At 32.6% G+C, this 25,120-nt stretch overlaps 3 protein-coding genes across 3 annotated transcripts; 2 read left to right on the top strand and 1 right to left on the bottom strand.

Moving 5' to 3' along the window:
• Positions 1-523: 523 nt before the first annotated feature.
• LOC125833651 (zinc finger protein WIP2-like) lies at positions 524-4,770 on the top strand. The gene is made up of 2 exons (XM_049512821.1): positions 524-1,033; positions 4,294-4,770. Exons 1-2 carry the CDS (start codon positions 569-571, stop codon positions 4,723-4,725), a joined length of 897 nt encoding a protein of 298 aa, XP_049368778.1. The 5' UTR covers positions 524-568; the 3' UTR covers positions 4,726-4,770.
• A 6,226-nt stretch (positions 4,771-10,996) lies between these two features.
• Positions 10,997-11,995, bottom strand: LOC125833654 (thylakoid lumenal 19 kDa protein, chloroplastic). The gene has a single exon (XM_049512824.1). It carries the CDS (start codon positions 11,986-11,988, stop codon positions 11,251-11,253), a length of 738 nt encoding a protein of 245 aa, XP_049368781.1. The 5' UTR covers positions 11,989-11,995; the 3' UTR covers positions 10,997-11,250.
• A 2,162-nt stretch (positions 11,996-14,157) lies between these two features.
• Positions 14,158-23,781, top strand: LOC125833647 (E3 ubiquitin-protein ligase makorin-like). The gene is made up of 8 exons (XM_049512815.1): positions 14,158-14,376; positions 15,054-15,141; positions 15,226-16,004; positions 17,790-17,859; positions 21,434-21,522; positions 21,643-21,708; positions 22,041-22,104; positions 23,687-23,781. Exons 1-6 carry the CDS (start codon positions 14,366-14,368, stop codon positions 21,677-21,679), a joined length of 1,074 nt encoding a protein of 357 aa, XP_049368772.1. The 5' UTR covers positions 14,158-14,365; the 3' UTR covers positions 21,680-21,708; positions 22,041-22,104; positions 23,687-23,781.
• The last annotated feature ends 1,339 nt before the right edge of the window (positions 23,782-25,120 follow it).

Below are 25,120 nucleotides of genomic sequence, written 5' to 3'. Positions count from 1 at the left end.
ATATTGATATACAAAAAATTACAATTTATAGTACCTTTCGTATAGTTTTTGAATATCTAAATTTTTTGTTTAAAATATTGAATTAATATAATTTAATTTATCTTTAAAAATTAGTTAAATTCATGACTTTCAAAAAATGAACATGACAAATAAAAGTGGACAGAGAAAGTAGTAATTGTTGAGCTCTACATTTAATTTTTATACATGTATTTGATAAATTTTCTAATACAAATACAAAAACTTCTCTAGGTATGCGACTTCTAGCTCTGTTCTTGTACCCTATCAAATTAAGACACATAAAATGAAACAAATGTATTTCCTTTCATTTCACTATCACAATTGTAGCTAAAGTTACCCCCTTCCCCCCCCCCCCCCCCCCCCTCTCCTTTCTCCTCACCTTTTTCTTTCTTCTTTTCCCCTTCACCCATCCTCCATTTTATCATCCCAATAAATCCTCTTTATTCATATATAAATATACATGTACCAACTATACACAAACTACTTAATCAAGTGTCTACAAAATATATAGAACTCCATAGAAAACAATTTTTTTTTCTAAGATTTGAGTATGACAGAACCCTACTATAATTTCTTCACAGGATGGTTCAACTTCCTTCCTCTTCATCAACAATATATTTCATCTTCCAACTTTTGTTACAACAAAGAAATTGCACCTTCTTCACCACCACTAAGAGAAGCTCTTCCACTTCTCAACAACAATAATAATAATAATAAGTATTCTTGTGAGAGTAGTACTACTACTTTTTCTCATGAGGAAAATACTACTACTAATTATTATAATGAAAATGTGAGTGTATCTCTACATATAGGGCTTCCAAATTCATGTGAAGGAGTAGTAGATAGTGGAGGAAATAAAGAAGAAGATCAATTTGATGTGGTTTCTAATGATAACAATAATACACAAAATAAGGGACAATATTGGATCCCTACTCCTTCTCAAATCCTCATTGGTCCAACACAATTCTCTTGCCATCTTTGCTACAAGACTTTCAACAGATACAACAATCTTCAGGTATGTATACTACAACTTCTCTCAGTTCAGTATACAGATGCGGATTCAGAATTTAAATTGGGTGAAATTTTGTTTTAGTTTATAAAAAAACCAAAACATGATATACATAGAAGGGAGATAAACTCCTATCATGAGATATAGTGGCAGACAGAGTGTTCAAACACAGAGTTCATCTGAACTCAGTACTTTTTATGTGAAACATAAATTTATGTATAAAAATTGATGAAAATTACAACAAATAATATGTCTCAAACCACAAAATTTAAATCTTGAGAGGAATTACACATCATGAAGTTCACAAAAGAATTCTATGCACATAAAATTGATGGGTTAATCTTTAAGTTTATTAACACTAAAACTCATTGTAATTTTAAAATAGCCACAAATTAAATTTTAATGATTTTTCCCATGTGTATTTATATGTTTCACACACCCCCAAAAAAGAGAAAAATTGAATTCAAGTTTCAACTGAGTCCAATGAATATTGTTGCATCCCCCTATATATGTCAGTACAGACTTAGCTAGCCAATCTTTGTTTTTTTTCCCATCAAGTTTGAATTTATACTTCTTTTTGGGGAAGTTTTGTCTATATTTTGAATCAATTACAAGTTGAATTGTGAACTTTTTATTTTATTTTTTGTTTAATTTACAATTGCTTCCTTAAAATGATTTTGTTGATGAATTCATTATAAAATTCTTCATGTTTTATCCATTTGTTATGGATCTTGTACTAATAAGTATAGATACACCTTCAACTAGCTACTTTTCTTCTTCTTTTTCCGAGCAATAGTCAAACGAGGGCGTGAATATGAGATTTTAAGGATCCTCTGTCTTCAGAACGGTTCACTCACCAGCTAAAAATCTAATTTTCTTCATAAATGTCTTTTAGTTTTATACCTAAATTCATCACTTGTACACCTTTTTATTTAAACTACTATTACAACCACTACAAATCATGTGATTTATCACTATTTCTTGTTTACTTTTTTTCCCTTCAATTCCACACTTATTTATGCATGAAATTAGGGTTTTTTTTTTTGACAAATTTACTTACATTTTAAAGTTAGATTACATTTGCTTTTCCTCAATAAAGTCTTAATCTCCTTTTACTTTTTTTTTGTTCATATGTTTTTTGGTATTTGGGTAATAGAGACAATTCAAACAATTTCGTGCACAAATTTCTGCTACCAGGTGAATATGGTCAAATATGAAACTGACAATTTTTCCAGTGTTAAAATCTGACAAGATTTTCAGTGTTATTTTCTTACTGCTTCAGGAGAATCAGGACAGTTGATCCCATTTTTTATTTTTAATTTTAATCCTTTTCTTCTATTAATTCAGTAAAACAATAGAGTATCATTCAATTTAATACTACTTCTGAAAACTCTCAGTATTTCTTGCAGAATATAACTGTTCCTTTCTCCTAACATTGAATGAATAATTTTAACACTAATACTCCCTTTTTCACCTTTTGTCATCCTCCCAACTTCAAGATAACTCTTGTTCTAATAATAATAATAACTTAACTTTATTCATTAACTATTTGACCCTCCAAGTTTCATTAATTCCAATTTGTTTCTCCTGTACTGAGTTGATTTCTCAGATGATCATTCAACTAATAATTATTATCTCACACTTTCTGATACAATAACTATTATTAGAGTGATGATATCTGCCAAATGTTTCAAAAAATGTCATAACCTTGCTAATGGTTCTATGATTTTTATTCTAGTAGTCTTTTAGTCCTGTCAAATATATATAGAAAATGTAGAGAATTTCTGGTGTTTTGTTTTTCCTTTGTATAATTGTAGTTCGAGGATGAGCTTAAATGAAACGATATAGTCAGTAATACTTCATATATTGAACCCAATTCGCGTTTTGTCATACTCCTTCAACTTGAAGATGACTATTCATTTGGCCCTTCAAGTTTCAACAATATCAATTTAATTAAGTCGTTCATCCAAATGTTTTAAAAAACACCTTAATCTCGCCATAGTTTAAGGACAAATTTGATTCATTACGATCTTCTTCCTATGTTATATGATTTCTAGGAGTCTTTTAGTTCTTTCAGATATATAAAAAATATAGACAACTTCTAATACTTTTTTATTTTATATATAAAGTGTACTAGTTTTAGAATAAGCTTATATGAAACAATATAGTCAGTGAGAATTTATATCCTATACTTTGCCCCTCTGACTGTTAGTCAACACTTTGCTAGTTTTCAAGTAGATGCTTATGATGACTGTTTGACTAAAATCTCTCAAATAAATTCTGAATGATTCATACATAAATTTTTTTCTTATTTTTGACACTTGGAGATGGATGTATGAAATGTTTTCATATATAGTTGTAAAAGTTTTTTTATATACACAATGTAATTCATTTATTTATATTTACTGAGTTTAAGTTATATACAATAACGGTCTCAGAAATTTTAAGTCATGAGTGCTTAATTGTCTATATTCCAAATTTTCAACTGGTGCACTTATTATCAAATCCTGAGATTAGGTGCTCATGAGTCTTCCTATTTCTTTATCTTTACTAAAAGACTGTTTGGATGGGCTTTAGTCTTTCTCTTCTTTTTTTTGGCTTAAAATTAAATGTTTAAAAATATTTTATTTAATTTTATGCAAATATTATAAAATTGCTTAAAAATTATTTTAACTTAAAAACAATTAAAATAAGTCAATTTAGATAGACTCTAAGTTTGCAATATAGTATGTTTGAGTCAACACATTATAATTTCTATGGAGCTAGGTCCATTGTTGGTTCCATATACTGATGATGATGTTAAAATCTATAATAGCAAAAGAGATATTTAGTGGCATAGATATTTCATTGTCACAAAAACATTTAGCGGTAATTGAGTTAATTTCATTACATCTAAAGTCGCTAAAGCCTTTAGCTGCATTTATTTCGAATGATGATTATAAATACCTATATTATATTATTGCCTCATGCTCAACTATTTGCACCAAATATTATTAGGGAACACTTGTTTTCTTTTCAATAGAAAAGACAATATTGTTATAAATAGTTGAGCATAACTCTTTAATGACTTTTATATAAAGTGACGGTTATAAATACCTATATTATATTATTGCTACTAAATATAATATACATACACTTATATTATTGCCACTTTTACAAAAGTAAGAAATAAAAAACTCTGACTCGTCAATCAATGTATATAACTTAAATCCATATCAATGCATTTGTTTCTAACTAGAGTTTTTCTTGATCATGTTATTAATTAGATGCATATGTGGGGACATGGATCTCAATACAGAAAAGGTCCAGAATCTTTAAGAGGTACACAACCAAGTGCAATGCTAAGGCTACCATGTTACTGTTGTGCACCTGGTTGTAAACACAACATTGATCATCCAAGAGCAAGGCCATTAAAAGACTTTAGAACACTTCAAACACATTACAAGAGGAAGCATGGTGCCAAACCTTTCATGTGTAGAAAATGTGGTAAGCCATTTGCTGTGAAAGGTGATTGGAGAACTCATGAGAAGAATTGTGGTAAGATTTGGTATTGTATTTGTGGATCTGATTTTAAGCATAAGAGGTCTCTAAAAGATCATATTAAGTCATTTGGACGCGGTCATGGCGCGGTTGGGGTACCTAATCTTGAAGAACTAGAGGATGAATCAACGTCCGAGATTGAACAAGATTTAATGTAAATCGTTGTTTACAGTTCAGTGCTAAGAACTTTAAAGGTCGAAGACTTTTGTTCGCCCTCGAACGAGCTATATGTTGACTTTTGCTTTTGTTATGATATTCAAATTCTCTTTTTTAAAGTTTGTTCTATTTTATTTTTATTTTTGGATGAGAAATGTAAGGTTTGTGTAAATGGTTTTTTTTTCTAGCTATGTAATATAAGGATGTGTATTTTTCAGTGTTCTAGTACTAAATTTTCTTCTTAATTGTAAGGAAAAATATAAGGTTAAGAAAATGCGTTGGCAAAATATGTTAATTAGGGTTTGTCTAGTGAAGAAAATGAATCTTCCCTCTTCTAATAGTATACTATTTATTATGAACTTTAGATATAAATATTAAAGGTTTGTTTCATATCTCTAAGTACTCAACTATAGGGAAAATTACCTAAGTGTGGTGTGTGGTGGATTCAAGATTTGAAGTCGGTTTTAGATTGTATAGCACTTTTGAAATAGTAGGTTTAAAATAATCTATACATATCAAATATTTTTTGAAAAATAAATATAAAATTTGAATTAAAGCTATTGAATTCAATTGAATCTGTTTCTTGTGCGTGCGTTTTGTTTAGTTGTTGAGAAAATGTTTTTTTTAAGATCATTTCTATTAGCTTTAATTTGTTTAACATAACTTTGTGTTGTAATCGTGGAATGATTTGAATTTCTTCATTTTTAACTAAAATTTTTGGATTAGAGTTTTGGGAATAAAAATCATCTCGTTAGAAACGCCGCCCCCTTAAATAGGCCATGAACAAATTCGGGTTTAGTCGAATTTCAATTACGTCTACTAAAAACAAATATTTTTTTCCACATCAATTTCATGAAAATTTGTGTTATAAAACGTGATTTTTCCACCCCATTCCCTTCGAACCAACTCGATGGGAAAACACATTTGTCAAAAACACGTTCTCATTGAAATACTTGGAAATTTCCTAATTTTTCCATGTGAAAACACTAGTATTTTTTTCTTTTCTCACTAATTCAATCAAAATATATATGGAATATCCACTGAACATTTTTCAACGTAAAATTTCAATAGAAAAATGTCAATAACTTTTAGTAGTGAATGCAGATATCATGCACCGAATAATTTTTATTTCTTGTTTATTTTAGGAAAAATAAACTGATTTGATATTTGGAAAATCAATATTTATTTCTTTAAAATAAAGTAATTTTTTTACTGTCTAGAAAGGGAATAAAGTGCATAAGGAGAATTAAGAGAACAGGCTGAACAGCAATATTTTCTTTTAAGAAAAAAAAAGAAGCAAAAAATATGTCATTTTGTTTCTTACATTACATACAGTAATAATACTAGGGAGTTGGTTGCAGAAAAAAGCTGATGACATATAAATAATTGAGTTTTTTACCTTTTTATTGCAGAAAATTCTACTCATTGAGGGTTAGTTTCATATAAAATCATCAAATAGTATTATTGCAAAAAACAAATCATTAATTTAATTTTTTATATTTTATAAAATCACTCAACTTTATTTTGGTTGCATTGATACTATAAATCCGAAGAAGGAATCTCATTTTCTCCTGATTCCTTTTAAATTTAAGTTATATGTATTGTCCGTATAAGATCAGTATCTTGTTGTATTGTCCGTATAAGGTAATATGTTGTTGTATTGTCAATATAATGAATTTTTATATTAATTAACGTAATTTAACTTGTTATAACAATAGGTTACTTACCATTTATGGTAGGTAAGTATTACTTTTTCAATGACTTGTTTATAGAAATATTTTTTACACCGTTAATATATGGAGATTAAGCTTTCTTTTTTCATCTTAGTTTCATAACCATGTTGTATTCAACACTTAGTGGCACCCAAATTTATTTCGTATATTCTCTATATATTTACTATTAGTGTTGGAGTGATGAGTTAACATCTTATTTTGACTAATATGAATGGAGTTAATAGAGGAGCACTTTTATAATATTATCAGCGTGTATATTGACGGATAGAATATCATTTAAGGACACTCATAAGATTTGTGGTGGAGTGATAAATATTCTTTTATTCTTAATTAGATAGATGTTTTAGGTTCGAGTCTCCTTGAGTACGAAGTTGCTTTTGTTAAGGAGCGCTTTACCTCCCAATTAAACTTTTTTCAAATAGTAAAAGGTGAATATGATCTTTTACCTTGATATAATTATCCTTTTTATCTTAATTGAAAGAGTGGACATTCTTTTTTTTATCAATTACCCGGATAGGGTGTGCTGTATTAGCAAAAAAGGCTAATGTGGACATCTCATCTTTGATAAAATGAAAGAAAATGAGTCATTATGCCATAATCATGAGTATAACTTAAGCATAATATCCAACAATCATTAGTTTCATAATGTAATGGGTCTTAAACTTCAAAAATATCTACTTTTCAACTTCTCTAACTCAAATATATTCACTATCATAAAAAATTTAAATTCTACCGGTAAAATTTTAGAATATTATCTTAGAGTATCACTTATGAAATTTAGAACTCTAGATTAGCGATTATTTTTTCAAAAACAAGGTAAAAAATGGCTGATAAACGCTATTTTTCAATCAACAATTGCTTTAAAGGGTAAAAAAAATTTCAGGGCCCTTGAGGTGACAAAATTGCCAATTGAATTCTCAAAAGAAAAGAGGTTTATGTAATATTCAAACGTCGAGGTGAAATTATATGCTTGCTTAGATTTTGTGCCTTTTTTTGAGGTATATATAGATGTTGAAATGACTGGGTCCAATTAGGAAGAAAATTTAGGGAACATTGATAAGTTTGATTTTATTTTTTTTAAAGAGTAAATTTGTGGTGGTCATGATGTTCTCTTGGATTCGAATTTTAGAAAATCAAAATTAATTTTTATTACTTCCTTCAAATCCAACCTTATTAGTCAAATTAATTGAGTGTTAATTAAGATGTTTAAGACAGAGATCAACAATAGATGTTGGGAACTTCTTCTTTTCAACCAATCAGCAAAGCCGGAAACCTAATTATAAACCTGAAAACTTACAAGTTATAATATATAGTACTACTAGTATTACATGATGTTAGCGTTACACCTGCATAACCACTAATAGTTTTCATGTTTAAAGGTCTAACCATCATTCCTGATATACTGTGTTATAAATCTGATTCTATTCAGACCCATTAAGGCTTATAAGGAAATAAAACAAACAAACTTAATGAGTTGAATCTGAATAATTAAAATTTAGATCTTAAACAAACACACTTAATGAGATGAATCTGAATGATTAAGATTCAGACCTCCGTTAAGTGCAAACAAATTAGGCCTTACTCTCTTTACAACTCTAGAGTGTACACATCATCACCCACTACATAATACTTAATCGGGAAAAAGGACAAATATACCCCCAAACTATCGTAATGGTATGCAGATACCCTCCGTCATACTTTTGGGACATTTGTGCCCCTGCCGTCCAAAAACTCGGGCATATATGCCCTTCACTCTAATGATCATAGACAAATGCAGATCCCTCCACTTTAGTACCAATTACCTCACTTAGCTTTCCATCCCTATTGAAGTCACCTGATTACCACAAGGGAAATAAGAACATCGCTATTCGATTGTCAAACAAGAATTTCTAGCTCTGATTCAGACACATAGAACATGTATTCCAATGGCCTAATATAATGTAGCAAGCTGAGATTTAATGTCAGTATGTCACAGTAGATTAAGTTGAGGAAAGATGGACTCCGTACTTACCAACATCATACATAAAAACGTTCACGTTCGTTGGTATGTAGAGTACCCCTGCACCACAGAGTAGCCAAAGTAGGCTTCCGATAGAAAGAAGACCTTCAATCTGTGACTGCTCCATTCGAGCTCCTACGTGCAACCAGAATATAGCTAATTATGATATGCAAACAAAGAAGAGGAAAATGGAAACCAAAATGCAGAACGATTCTATAAAGAAAAAGAACCTGGAGCAAGACAGATGTAACAAAGCTGCTAGACTAGATTATGGCAGGCACTTATTTACATAATAACTAAGACTAATTAGCATTGTTTTATTTGAGGATATCCTAATAAGGTTCACTTTATTAAACTCGATAGAAAATCGTACCAATGTTTTTGAAAAGTTTTTCATGCGTAGATCATTGATTACATAAAGAGCAAGAAACGGCTGAGATAAAGAAGTCATAAAAGCTAACTGTGCATATATGGATGGTGTAAAACAAAACCTATAACTTAAAGAAGCTGAGCAGAACATTATGGTTACCTGTGAATTGTGATGTTTTCATTACAACTCTGATTAACACATAAATGCTGGCTACCATTGGGTCCAAGAAGTACTACGACCAACTGTCTTGTGAGCTGTGTTTCATATTGCAGTATTTGAAACCAGATTCAAATCCGCGAGGATTGAGTAGAGGTAACAAACCTATGCTCTATAGTTCAAACTTGAAATATAAAGACAAAGCAACAGCCAATCAAAACGTTGATTAGTCGCCAACAGGTGGTACTGCGTATGTAAAATGGTTGAAGTACATTAACACAAAGGATGTGTTCATAGAAGAGAAACTCAATGTATTAAGTACCTGCTTCTTGATTTTGATTCCTGAGACTTGTTCTCAAAAGAAGATACTAAAATGTCTTGCACATGAGATGATAACAATTTACATATGCGATACTCCGGTAAAACCATCCACGCCGTTGAAGAGCATATCAAACATATACTATCCAATCATTTGCACAAGAGACATATCGATCCCAACAATTTTGCAAGGAATGCAAACACCCCAATGAAACAAAGAAAATGCAAAGGTAATTAACAAAATGTTTTAATTAGATTACGGTATCAACTCCTAACTATGAACAACCAAGACCTATAATCTAGTAATACCGATGGAGTCTCCCACACAATAGGTGGTTCAATATCCATCACTGTTCTCCTGCCCCTACAGCGATTCCACAATGTAATCAGAACTTTCAAAAGAAAAAATCCCAACTGTGACATTTTAGTGCTTTTTGAATCCCCTCGTCTCCAATTCTAGCTAGCCTCATACAAAGCAAAAGATAAATAAGAAGAGATATATAGCTGTAATTACCAAAGGTGTGTCCTAGTGGTAAAAAAATCATCAAGTCTCTTAAAAACATTAGGTGATTTCTTTCCACCTGTCTAAAGTTCATAGTCTTGGTGGATAGATTTACTCGTTACTATGTTGGTGGGAGGTAACACACATGTGCAAGATAACTCAGACACCACGGTTATAAAAATAAAAATAAAATTGAAAGAAGAATTTAAATATTTAATGCAAGAACCTGGGAGGCATTCCAATAGTGGTCAAATAGAGGAAAGGTAAGTTTGCCAAAAGGTGAATGTTATGTCATTATGAATATGGCCTACACCATATGCTAAAACAGACCTGCATCTTCCCAGTGGCTTTAATTTGCTTCATCAGCTGCTCCACTTCATGCTACCAGTCATAATGGAAATTAGCTACTCTTCTGATAACAACAGAGAACATATAACTTTGCCAACAGTAGAGCAGGATATTAACAATTATAGTATGGTGATAATGCCTCCATTAGAAGTTAGTATTTCTTTTGAATTAAATTAAAAAAAGAACTCTCTTTCAATTATTGCCTGCTACCTCAAGTTTTCCACAGGGGCGGATTCAGCTTGTCGGGTGCAAATGCATGGAACCAGTAGCTTTTGCTCAAATCTTATATATTTATTAAAATATTCACTAAATATTTGACTATGAACTCAAATTTTATCATATATTAACTTGAAATATTATAGAAACTTATAAACTTTAAATCTTGAGTCCGCATCTGCAGGGAGATCACCCTCCAAATATCCCGCATATCTTCATTTTTAATCATATCTCTCTAGTATACCCACACATACATATGAGCATCCTCATTTCTACAATCCTCATTTCTACAACTTTCAACTTCTGAACGTTGGAGAATGCATCTACCTTATAGGCAACAATAATGTGTGTTGTAGTGCCAAAATAAGAACCAATTTGCTATCTAGATGTTCTTGTTGGCTTGTAGACACCATAAATCATGAGGTAGTGCAATGTGTACATAAGCTTGTTCCTTTCATTAATCCTTTTTGCAACTAGGGACACTCTGTATACTCGGATAGAATCTACAAGAACTGGACAAAGTGGATCCATTAAGCTCAATTCTGAACCACTCTGGTGGAAGAGATTAAGTTACTGCTCGAGAACTTTGAAGCACGTAGCAGACATTATCGCTAGCTAGGGAGCAAAGATGAATCAACCAAGATGGTTCAATGACATTCACTCATTACCAGAAACCGCAAATGGACATCTCAGATTGGTGAACAATGCATACAAGATGCAAGTTCATTGTAAAGGTAATGTACAGATAGAGACCAACACTGCAACACACAAAAACAACTCGATACCAAAATCAATATGAAGAGATAGTGATTATATTGAGTGTCTCAATCTTATTACATATTCCAAAACTCTTTCTCTATAGACAAATAAAATTACAATCTCATATTACCCAACAGTTTTAAAAGACTGATGGACATGCCTCAGGATGCCTTCATCCCTCTTCCATTCCGGCGCCGGCGCATTGACAAAATGAGCATACAATTTATTATTAGCACAAGTAACAGAAATCAAGCTATGACCAAGAACTCCATCAATTTCATAATCATAATACAATTGACCATTTTCATCTTTCCTTTCTTCTGATGTAACCCCATCAGCATTAGCAATTAAATCTTGCAAATTCACATCAGATAAAGCCAAATTGTTCAGTATTATATCTTTAGGTGCTAATTGCCTAAACCCAGCAAGATAAGTAAGGTACTCTTTCTCAGTCTTCTTCTTCGGGTTATAAAACTCGCTGTCTGTTCCATTTGTGCCCTTTTCAACTTTCGACACCAGACGCTCTTTCCATCCATCGGGGACGTCGTAAATATACTCAGCTGACGCCTTCTTGTCGGAATTTCCTCCGTAGCCGCCGTAATTGGCGGCGCTAGCAGCTGTACCGTAGTAAATGTTGAAGCTGGTGGGGGAATCTGCTAGAGAAGGGAGAGAGGTTGTTAGTATTGTGGTGGCTATTGCTGTGGCGGTTAGTGTGGTGGTTAATTTTGTTAAGAGGGGTTTAGAGAGTGGTGATAAGGTGGATTGGGGTCTGGAAAAGGGTGGTGGAACTGGTGGTTTTGTGGTGGTGGTGGTGGAGGAAGAGGTGGAGGAAAGGAAGGATGAGGGGTGGAGAATACTTGCCATGTGGATTTTTTTTTTTTGTGAAATCTTCAGCTTAGGGGATAGTCTATTATTGTGGGTTTTGTCATTATAAAAATATGTATCTTATCCATTTAGTAAGATTTGGTGAAACTAGCCAATTGTAGCCAATCATCAATGGTTTATGTTGCCATGTCATATTTGTTATTTTGTCAAACGCATATACGGTCCTTTAAATTTGTCCGTAATTACGTTCGATAGTTTTTTTCTCAAGGTAGGCCTTGATATAATGATTTTCTCAATTACATGTGTTTTTAAGAAATTGAATATCTTGAACTGAGGCTTGTTCCAATTATACACAATATTATATACAATTTTGTTTCTATTTCACACAATAAGCTGAAACTTCATTCGGTTAAGAACTTTGTGTAGTTAAGCGCCTGATAATTTTTTTATTAAAATAATATGCCAAATCACCCTCTTTTCTTGAGAAGAAAAATTCGTCATAATCAATTTTTATTTTATTTTTTGAAAAAACTAAATTCGCTGCATCAACATTTTTCCTCAATTACTTTTTTTTTGAAAAAACTGAAATCGTTGCATGGGCAGCGATTTTCCTAAAAAATGAAGTACAAATATTATTGATATAAAGATGAGAATCCTCACACTTCCATCCCCTTTCCTCCTTCGTCCAAAGTTTTCAAAAAAATAAAAAGTAGCAAAATCTTTAATTTTAAAAAGCAAAGAGAAATGTCAAATGTGAAGAGTGAGCAATTTCAGTTTTTCAAAAAATATAAAAAATTGAGGAAAAACGATGTCCATGCAACAGTTTCAGTTTATTAAATTTTTTTTGTTGACAAAATCGCTACTCCAATAGCAATTTTAATCGAATTTTTTAACAGCGCAAACGGTGTTAATTTTGTTCAAAAGACATCGCTCCCTCAGGAGCGATTTTGCCCTTTTGATTTAATTTTTTTTGATATACCGTTTATGTTTTTTTTTTTAAAAGGTTGCCGTTTTGACTCCGGACTCATCTAAAGTAATTGCATTCACCTCTTGTCTACAAATACATCAAAAAAAAAAAAAAAGGGAGATGAGAATTTAAGAAGAATTATCATAATAAATTGATTGAACCGAAATTGATAAGAATGAAGTTTACCTTTTCAAATTGGAGGCAAAAATTAAAATGAAAAATCAGAAGAAACGGCTAGAAGCGCACAAGAATTAGAAAACAAATTTGTTTTTGTGATTTAATTTGGACAAAGAAAATGAGACAAACAACTAAGAAAATAATAATGAGAATAGTGTAGAGAAATATAATTTAAATAAAAGCTTTTAGAGATTATAATATCACTGTTATAATTCACTTCAACCAATACTCACGTGCCCAAATGTTGTGCAACCCACACTTTGTGTCAACTCAAATTGTTGTATATGATAACAACGAAATTATACACAGTAGTGTTTTCAACTGAATCAAGGTTGAGTTCAAATTTTTAAATGAGAATTTTGGGCAAATTTAAGGTATTGTGTATGTATTTAGCCAAAAATATATAAACTTGTCAGATTTATTATCATTTTGACCTAACAAATCATTTTTCTTATTGAATACTCCTATCTAATAATATTAATATGTTATTGCTTGCACTTACAAAAGTTTGAATCTCAATGTTTAGATGAAGTTCTAACTTTTTAATATATTTGAATGAATTAAATCTTAAATAAAGTATGAATTATTCAGTTCCTTTAAATTCTTTGTCTTTCTATTTTAATATTAAATTTAATTATTACTAAAATTTCTCTTGTTTTCACTCAGAACTGGGACTATGTTCAGTGACTATTTTTTTTTTTTTTTTTGGTTACTTGAGAGTGAGCTCTCACTTTGATAATAAAATTTCCATAGTTACCAAAAAAAAAACATTCTCTTGTTGTGATCCATCTCCATGTAGAAGAACACTTCAACAACAAATCGAATCCTCAATCTTTATCTTCATCTCACCTTTTCTTTGTCATCGTCAAGCCACAAAAATTACTATAGTCACCTTCTTCCTACAAAAGTTAAAGAATTTCTAACTTGTGACTTATTTTTGTTATTATAGCTTTAAAAAAATTAAAAAAACTTGTGAATTTTTAAATTGTTTTAGCATAAAATAGTTTTTCATTTTCACTTCTATTCTAAATCACCCTCCTTAATTTTCATTTTGTAACCTAAGGTCCAGACCTGAAAAAAAAAAAAAACTTTAAAATGGAAGGTTGAGAAGAAGGTAGTGTATCTCTACCCTGAGCAGTTAGTAGTGGGATCGAACCGCCAAAAGCAAAAGCCCTAGCCTCCTTTAACGAGCCAGAGCGAGGGAGCGAATCGCTCTATTCTCGCTCTGGCTGTTCAATTCATCAACAATTGCCAAGTTCATGGTTCCATGTCATGTCGAAAAGGTAATCATTTTTTCGAATCGCCTTTTCATTTGGATGATCTGAAAACTTTAATTGTTCTGATTCCGGTACGCAATCTTGACGATTAGGTATTGATATATATATATATATATATATGTTCTTACGATTATATATGCAATTGGATTTATTGTGTTGTGATTGGATCATTGGATGGAAGATGTGAAGGTTTTTAGAAATATTGGGTGGGAATTTGCGTTTTAGGAGTTGCTAATTTCTGCCAGATGGTGTAGATATGTAAATGTTCTGGTATTCGTTTTTTGGTGTTGATTCCTAAGATTAGCTGAGGAGAAAGTTAAATTCAAATGGACTTTCTCTAAATATTTTTTTTTCTGTTGATTCCTAAGATCAGCTTTGAAGACGTTTTACAAAAAAATTCTGAACTATTTTTTCTTATCTTGATTCCTAAGATTAGAGGAGGAAAAGAGTTTTACGAATAATTTTCAAAGGGATTTTCTAAATGATCATGGGATTTCTTGAAGTAGCTTGTTGAAGTGATTATGGCATTTTCTGATCATTTGTACTTTTACAATAGCTATACAACTAAAGAACTTGATTGGCAACTTTATCAAAAAATAAAATAAAAAATTGATGAGCAAAGTTTATTGTTAATTATAATTGATGGCCTTATGCACTTACAGATATGCTTATATATTTTCCAGGATTCTTTGCAAGTTCTTTGTAAATGGTACATGTCTGAAAGGAGAGTACTGTGAGTTCTCGCATCATTGGAAAGATCCTCCAAATAATGTATGTTCGGGATATTATAGTTTTTCAATCATAGTTTTGAGTGGCTTTATCATCTGGTAACTCTTACTTGGATTATTTATGTAGGTATGCACATACTACCAAAAAGGATTATGTGCCTATGGTAGCAGGTGTAGATACAAACATGTTAAAGTTTCTGAACAACCCTCACTTCCATCTTCGTCAGCTCCAGCTCAACATCTGCTCTCAGCTTCTCCTCCCACCACTCTCTCTCCTGGAATGCTAGCAAATGGTGCAGGACTTCTGTCAGGCATTTCTTCAGCATCAGGCCGACCTTTTTACCCTCCCAACCAGCCTGTATGGAGTGAAAATTCAGAGCATCATGATGCGGCAGTTATTGATAATATTGTCGAGTTAAAGAGAATGAATCCAGCTGATCGATCAATTTGTTCTTTTGCTGCTGCTGGTAAATGTCCACGGGGAGAAAACTGTCCTTATATTCATGGAGATTTATGTCCAATATGTGCGAAGAATTGTTTGCATCCCTTTCGGCCTCTGGAAAGAGAGGAGCATATAAAAATATGTGAGAAGAAGCAAAAGCGCCTTGAGTTACTGAAGCATAGTCAAGAAATAGAGTGCAGTGTATGTCTTGAACGTGTACTCTCTAAGACAACTGCAGCAGAGCGGAAGTTCGGGATCCTTTTTGAGTGTGATCATCCATTTTGTATATCATGTATAAGGAATTGGCGCAATGGTACTCCTTCCTCTGGGGTTGATATCAACTCGACATTTAGGACCTGCCCTGTATGCCGGAAGCTTTCATATTTTGTCATTCCAAGTGTCATTTGGTTCTCCACAAAAGAAGAAAAGCAAATTATCCTTGATAGCTACAAAGCCAAACTGAGGTTCATCTTTCCTCTTCTCTGTTTTGTGTTCTTTGTTTTATTTCAGATTTTTATTTACCTGAGTGGCTTTTAGAACTATAAGCATGGACGTGACTGTCTCTAAATGCAACAAACACTGAAATTTCTTTAAAGATTTTATGTGAATTATATAATTGCAGTTGCAATACATGCATTAAATATATTCGACACTATACTTAGTTGTATTGGAAAAAATTTGGTACGAGAATCTATTGCATGTGATTTCAGGTGTCCGGTTGGGATTGATAAGGAGGGTATTCTATTTAGCGATGATACCTTGAGAGCTTTGGTCCAGACAACTGTTATAGATTTGAACCTAACGCAGACCAAAAGCTTGGTATTTAAGGGGGAAGAGTAGAGGGGATGGCCCATTACCCATTGAGTTTTGAACCGTGAGCCTATTGTCCTTCGGGGATTTCTCCATTTCCAAAAAACGTAAATCTTTTTCCTGATAACAATTATGTTCATTTAATGGTAGTCAGATTTGAAAAGTCAGTTCATAATGTTGTTGGAGATAGGGTTTTGTCTAAGTTTCAGGACAATATTCATTGTTAGGAGCCCAATGGAACTCTTCTAGATATTCTGGATTGAAAGGAAGGGGAAAGAAAACACCATGTAGAAGGCAAGAAAGGAGAGGAGTGATAATTTTTTTGAAATGATTATGAATAGGAAAAAAGGAATGTGTGTCATTGACAGTGTCATCGTTGATCTCAAGTATTTGTTCTTTTCGGGATTACAGAAAGGTCCTTTGCACCAGCTTTTGCCCCCCCTCCCCTCCCCTTCAGTTTCTCTTGCTAAAAATCAACTGAATAGCAAAAACTTCCTCTTATCACTTTCATCTCCCTTTCGGAGGATAAAAAAAGGTCCATTAGGCTATGAAATGACACGTTATTTTTTTACAGCTTCGTATTGACCCAATTCAGAGTCTCATATGTTTTTTTGATTTATTTGGCGAGTGCTGCTATTCTTTCCAAAGATGGAAAATGCTCATTATTCTAAGATTACTGTGTTTTATGCATTCAATCTTTTTGAAATTCTGTATAATGCAAATAAATTTGTTACCTCAAAGGCATTTTCGATTATTTTCTTTTCGACATTTTTCCAAAAAAATAAATGAACTGTTAGTGAAGTTATGAGAAATATTGGAGACTGGGGTTTGATCGCCAGGAAGTTCCGCACCTAGTGGTGGTGTTAATTTTTGAAAAACAGTGACGGAAAAAAAATTAATTACCGGACAGCCCCTATGTTACCGGAGAAAAACTGCACAGTGTGATTTTTTTTTTTTCTCACAATTGCTCTGATACCATGTGAGAAATATTGGAGAAGAATATTATTGAATTGTTGTTTTAATTATTACATAGAGAACCCTATTTATAGACACTATAATACAATTCCTTACCAAATAGGAGGCTATAAACTATTCCTATTCTGTGTAGGATTGTGTATACCTATTCTATAATTTCTATTCTAACAGAAGTCTAAACTCTCATCTAAACTCTCAGAGTATAGCACACTTAGTTTCTAAGTATACTTTTTTAGTTTAGGATTCTTAGAAATACTCAATATTTTTATACTTGATAATTTGTTTATTTTTCACATCAAACTAGTCTGGCTAATTTATTCTGGTGGTGTATCTTTGTATTTCTTAAACTTGTATTTCTATAAAATGTCCCCCCTTCCCCTTGTTCTCAAGGAAAGAAAAGACTATTTCCTCTTAAGTATCTTTTTCTCTCTGACTTGATCTTTGTTTTCAATTTCTGAGCTCAGGTCTATTGATTGCAAGCATTATGACTTTGGCAATGGGACTTGCCCATTTGGAAATAGTTGTTTCTACAAGGTACAGATGTTATGATGTCTATGTGTCTTTAGAATTTGATGTCAAGTGATTTGTTGCCATTCTGGTAAAATGACCATCTCCTTTTGAAATAATGGAAGTTTCTATAGAGTTAACCGATACTTGTGGGTGGGACTTGGCAGAGTAGTTGAGCTGCGCCAAAGCACACCGAGCTTCAGGTATTAAGTGAGCCTTTAACAACATTGTTGACCAGAGAAAATTTTTGGCAAGAGATTCAAAAAATCCAAAAATTTTGAACTTGTATTTCTCTGACAAGAGGGGGCTGCTGAGGTGGTAAGCACCCTCCACCTCCAACCCTAAGGTTGTTGGTTTGAGTCACCAAGGAGCAAAAAAGGTGGGAGCTCCTAGAGAGGGGTAAAAGAAAAACTTTTAAAAAACTTGTATTTCTCTAATAGTAGGGGGATTCAAAATATTATATATGTCTAAAACAAGAAAATTAATCCCATTGACACATTAAACTTTTCGACAAATTGAATCCCCTTCCTTGCTTGGTCGATAACCGAATTGGAGTGAATATTTTTCTTTTGGCCTGTTTTATCCTGAAACCCTTATTCTCTATAATGCTTCTCTATTGATCTAATATTTGTTTGACTCGTTCGCTTATCTAGTAAATTGACATAATATGATTTGTGAATTATGGACCATGAAACCTATCGTGAGAACCGCTGGTTGGCTCATCCATTATCAGAATAACCAAGTATAGGCTTAAAGCAGATCTATATTATGAAGGTGTGCTGGAGAAGCTCCTTTCTATCCTTTCACATTGTTCTTACACTTCTTGCTACTGCATTATGGACATCTTTAGGATCTATGTATATATATGTTCAAATCCCAGAGGAGACAAACACTAGGTGATTCTTCCCATTTTGTTCTAGCCTTGGTGATAGAGTTACCTGCTGGTGGGAGGTGACAGGTATCCCGTGGAATTAGTCGAGGTGCATGAAAGTTGTCCCGGACACCATGGTCATCAAAATAATAATATTATTTGTTATGAACTCCCTTCTTCTCCACCATTCATTGAGTCCTTTTCTTAGCTCTCCATCATTTGTTTTTTCTAGAAAAATGATTATTCTGCGGACATCCTTTTTTTCTCTCTAGAGATTTCCATAAGCTTTGTTGTAAAAGTATGGATTGTTATAGATGATTCAGGCATAAACGTAAACTGGTTCTCCATCATTCTTTTAGTATTCCAAAGGCTATACCTTAATCAGTCTTTCCAGAAGTTCCATCATTTGACTCATAAATTGAGCACTACAATTGAAATATCTATTTTGTGCAAGCACATCAGAACCAATGTACTCTCTCTTTCTCTCTCTCTCTCTCTCTCCCTCTCTCTCTCTCTATATATATATATGTGTGTGTGTGTGTTTAAACCACTCCTTTCTATTATGTTGAATAGCTTGGTTAGCCATGCTGCTTCAACCTCTCTAAGGTACTTTCAAATATTTATAGACATACCATCCAACATAGGTTTTTCCACCCTCATATTTTTAATGGTTTATGATGTACGATGACGAATGAGGAAGCTATAGCATTGGATTGCTGAATATGATGCTATTTTCCCAGATGTTCGATTTTCAATGAAACAAATGATTGTGTGTAGTCTGTTCGGAAAATCTCTTTCTTTGTATAGTTGTTTTGTGTCATTGATAAGGTTATCCAAGAAACCAAAAAAATATTATATACTATAGTGTTGGATTGACAGATCAAGGCTAAAAGAAGAGACTGATTGTTGATCTCCAATGCCTTGTTACTTCTAGCCTTTAGTTTTGTGCATCAATTCCAAGCTCATGCTTATACTTGTGTGCCTTTGAGCAGGGGCGGACCTACAGTGGTTCAAGTGGGTTCATATGAACCCACTTCGTTGAAAAATAACACTGTATATATATGTATATTTAATCAGTTTTTAAAAGTTTATATGTATATATTAAATTTTGAACCCACTAACACAAGTCTGAAGCTTAGCCAAGTGGTTGAGGGGGTTCAATTTCCCCAGCCAACCCGGGATCGAATCCCCATTGCCACATTTTAGTTTTAATTCGTTTTTCACACAGTTTTTGTCCTCTATGTAGGTGTAACTTTTGTCCTTTTTGTTACTTAGAAACTATAAAAAGTAGAACAACTTTTTACTTTTACAATTAAAAGTCCAATAGTCAACAACTTTTGTCCTTTTTGTTTTTAATTTTTTTTTAAGAAAAAAAACTCAACCAAAAAAGGCACTAATCCCTATTATTCTCAATTCTAAAAACCCTTTTGTCTTCTTCTTTGTTGAAATCTTCTTGAACGTCTCTTACTTTTCCCCCCAAAATTTTGAGCATATTTTTTTGTTGAAGGAAAAAAACTCTCCCCGTCTCTCAAATCTTGCATCAATAGTTAATATCCATCAAATATGTTTTTCGCTCTTGATTCTATTCTTTATATATACATATATGATTATTGTGGTTATTTTTAATTTCTTCAACTAAAAAATCCCTTATCATTCTAAAATCAACAAAAAATTACAAATAAAATATTAGGTATATTTCTATGTATTCGATTATGAAACTAAGGTTATAATTATTTTGTTTAATATTTTGTTTTTATTTGTTAAATGTTGAATGGAGAGAAATCATTCATAATATTCTTTTATCTTCTTAGTTTATATTGAAGCCTAGTTTTTCGTCCATCTTGTTATTTACCGTCTCATTCATAAGTCAATGTAATTTTTTTTCAAATGTATTAACATTGTTTAGTATAGTCAGATATGTATGTTGTTAGCCTCATTAAAATTACAAATAATATTAGGTATATTTTTATAACTTGAACCCACTTCATGAAAATCCTGGGTCCGCCACTGCCTTTGAGATATACATTTATGACCACTTCCAATAACTTGTCAAGCAAAAAAAACACTTAAAACTCATTTAATGTGGACTGTTTGTAATTACACTTGCTTTTGATGAAGGTTGTGCTTGTTGTCTTGGCTCTTTTCAGTAGTATATTTTTCCCGGGACATTCTAATGATAGATAGTTTCAAGTATAAAATTGTCGTTTATATTCAGTTGAAATATTGAATGACACTGCAGTAGAATAAGCGTTTTTTGAAGAGAACCTGGTTCAAACGTGATCCAACTTATAGATTGAAATGTATGTGATAGTAATATAGTGATGACTTTCGTTCAGGACTGTATCGTGTCACTCCATTTCACTGCAGTTCATATTTGCCTTGTTCATTTGGTTTTTGGTTTCTTTATTAAGAGAAAAGTGTGTCAGACTTCAGTAACAGATTGGTTTAGAGGTCAAGGTTATGCAGAAATGCTTACCTTCTGATTAGAATATAGTTTGTAGTTATTGAAGTCACAGGGGTTTGTTCTCTTCCATAATGGATGTTCCCAATAAAAGTATATATACTTCTCACAGAGGAAGTCATATATATTCATCAAGTCAAGAAGAATTTTCTTTTCTCATTTATCTTTTTTATCCGTTTTTCTTATCTCTAGTATTGTTTTGGTTCAGCCTTTGGTATATTATTCAAAATGCATGCTTGATTACTTACGGATGTTATGGTCCACTGCAGCATCAATACCGTGATGGCCGTCTGGAGGAAGTGGTACCGCGTCATCTTGGTCATGAAAATGGAAGCACAGTGATTGCTAAAAATATTAGGTTACACCCGTCATCCCATCTGCGTTCTTCATTTTGTTATGATGACAATGGTCACGGGTGTTTACTATTTCTTTCGGTCCGTAATTGACTGATATTCTTGCATATGACTGTTAATTTCAGGCTCTCAGACTTACTTGGCAATTTGAGAAGAAGGTGAGCTGTGAATATGCTTATAGTGATTTCAGGGTAAGTTCAAGTTTTACATATTTTCTTCTTTTTCTTTTACTTGGTGGTAACTTTTGCGTGTAGAAGGATTTCAAAGGGTTAGTTTTTTGTAATTTTATGTAAACAAAGAAGAAAAATAATTTCCTTTCAAATCAATATTTTATGCGGTTATTGACTGATTATTCTACCGTCATCCATTCCATGTTTTTTTAAATCTTTCCAATTTAAAACTCTTCTAATATCTTTTCATAGCCTGTTCTTTAATAGCCTTCAATGAGCAATCATTTACTTGATGTGTAAGTGACAACAATGTTCAATTCATTCTGAGCATTCTTCTGATTATCTGACTGCAGGGTTGAAGTCGGAAACAACTTACATTTCTTCTAAGTGGTTACAAGATTTATTGAATTATGTGAGGTAAGCCATAATCACTTCCCTTGGTCATATTGAATCTTGACTAGCTGCTCCGGAACTTGAATGGGCTGTGGCCTGTGAATATATTGACTTTAGCAACTTTAGCATGTTCTAGATTCTTTCAGACTAGACTCTTTTCCTTAAGAAACTCGCCATCTAGGGCTAGCATCTGACCTTCAACGAAACAGCGCCAGATCGCTGGTCTTGTCTAGGAATGGACAATAGCCTAGCTGGAGCCCCCTTTTAGATGAAGCTGCTTTTCCCCAAGAAGCTCTCCAGCCTAGTATTAGCATTATCCGTCCAAAGATAATACTGCAAGTTAGCTGATGTTGTCTAGGTATGGGCACTGGCTTGACTCTACTTGGCTTGCTTGTGTTTTAGCTCGACTTGTTTTGAAAGAGGGAAAAGTCTGGGTCAGTTATCATCAAAACTCGACTCAGCCAATGCTTGGCTCAAGCTCGGCTTGGCCAAAGCTTGATTTGCCTCAACTTTCTCTACTCAAACAATTCAGTTAAGTCATGTTACTAATACTTCAAAAATAAAAGTTTAAGCTCTAGTATTAAATAAACTTACTAATTTAGATTTTAAAATGTTAGTACTTCTACAATACTTTTTTTACAAAATAGTCATTACTAATTTATTAGCTACATTGTTAATATGATTGTAACTTAAGCTACTCTATGGTGACATAACATTAAAACACAACAAAAAAATTGATTAATGAACTGAAATCGTTAATGTGGTTCAGCTCAGTGTATTGAATTATTTTCTGATTTGAATTTTTTAATATGTTCTATATAAAATGTGATGTCCTTTCTATCCTTTCTATTCAAGTTCTGATTTAAATTAGTGATTCAAGTAAGTCAGTTGCATTTGTATTCACTTCTCAATCTAAACTATGGATTCTTATATTTTTTGCTTAATCACCTATTTTAATATATGAATTCCAAATCTGTTAGTCGCTTATGGGAAAAAAAGGTTAAATAGTTGACTTGAGAGCTCAGCTTTGGGTAGTCTCCATTCTATACTCACTGCTCGGCTGAGCACAGAATTGAAGAAAATTTGATTGGGCTCTACTTGGGGTTCGCCTTGATAATGCTGTAGAAGCTCAGTCAGACACCATACTGTGAAGTTTGGGCTGACTTGACGGCACCTAGGCCTAAGTTCTGTCTTGATTGAGCTGGATTCACTAGTCATGTCATTATTTAGATAGGTGGATGAATTTCTTATGATTTTGCTGCCATTCACTTATTGCATCTGATTTTGCTGCCATTTACTTCTTGCATAATTTATTTTTTAGGAGATTTGTTAGAATTGATCCTTGGAAGTTAGAATCGATAACTCAACCCCGTTAGTTTCAGGAAGAAGAAGAAAAAGGGAGTATATGTTTCACGTTTCTGTCTCTGTTGTTTTAACAGATTTATCAGAATCATAGGTGATGAATAAACCGTTCTTCTGTTTGCCATTGAATCCATGTAGCTATTTATTTTAGAAATCGTTGTTTTTATTTTGCTATATTTTATGTACTTCTGGTAATCTGCATGCTTCTTTTGTTTAAATTATAATTTGCTTGTGTCTGTTTCAGTACTGGTGAATTATGCGTTGGGAGTTGAGGTGCAGACATGGCATTCCAGACACAAGGGACTTGCTTGTATAATCATGGATACATGTGTATGGAACTTAACCTATCCCCTAAATAAAAAAACAAACAAAAAAAAAGAAGAAAAAGGACGACGATAAAGTGTATATGGATTGTGTATATTAGAGATTAAAACTAAGTATACTTGCAATTGTGAAGAGCATAATATAATTAAAAAACTAAAAGGAGCAGGGAAATGTTTTTGGCGGTTACTATTCCTCTTTCTACTCTTTTATCTATATTTGTTTCACTGTTTTTGTTTATTAGCGATAAACTATTTAACTAATCTTCTACTTTAATACGTGTCCAAAATGGCCTCTCCAAATCTGTGATGTACAGTATTTCTCAAGAGGCAGCAAACTTTGGGGCAACTAAATGCTTGCAAGAAAAAAGTAGGTTCATTAGAAGAGTGCGATAAGGTTTCAAGATTGGTCAGCAATGGTGTAGTGTATAATCCCACAAAATGGGGTCTACCCATTGGCCATTGAGTGTTATATACACCTTAATCGAAATGATTTGAGGGAGAGAGCAAGCAGACTTTACCCTAAGGTAGAGACTGCGAGACTGTTTCCTGACGCTCACCAAAGCAATATGAAATTTTTTTTAGCGGAAGTGAGAAACCATGACAAATTTTCATGAACAATGACAAACTAAATAAATAATGATACTATGAATAGTATGGAAGAATAAGATAACACTGTACTATTTAACTAATCTTCTACTTCGTGTCATTCATAACTTCCTACCCCTATCTAGTGACATGTCCTTAATAACATCCAATGATAGACTCTTCTCAACATCCAATGTTTACCATTTCATTGAGAATATGAGTTTAGAGAAACAGTTGAACCTCTACCTAGGATTTAATATCATAAATTCCAGATGCTATAACTGTGATTTAATTTTCTAATTTTGACTCTCTAATGCCAAATCTACTTTGGCAAATCGTCATCTACAGGTGCACTAACATTGGTCTAGCACTAATTAAAAAGCGTTAGTTTAATTAAGGGTAAGGGGTCAAAATTACCCTTCAACTTTCATTTATTAGTTGATTACCCTTATCATTAAAATGAAGTTATTCATACCCCTACCGTTAATAAACTTATCATCCATACTTTGGACGGAAATCTTCAAATTAATTGAAATTACTTGATTTTTCAAAAAATAAATAACCCATCACCGTAATATAACCCAAACCCAACCCATCTAACTAAACTAACCCAAACAAATATACTTATCTAACCAAAATTCTTGACTTATAATTCCCAAAGAAGAGAAACAATTCCTAATTTGTGTCACATTTTCATATTGAGCACTGATTTTCAGCATATTATCATCTTCCAAATTTCAAGAATGATACAGCCTTCCTCTGTGACTCAC

The sequence above is a fragment of the Solanum verrucosum genome, unplaced genomic scaffold (genome assembly GCF_900185275.1).
Source record: "Solanum verrucosum unplaced genomic scaffold, falcon-dt-bn FXZP01000307.1, whole genome shotgun sequence".
NCBI lineage: Eukaryota > Viridiplantae > Streptophyta > Magnoliopsida > Solanales > Solanaceae > Solanum > Solanum verrucosum.
This window is presented reverse-complemented; position numbering and strand designations above follow the sequence as displayed.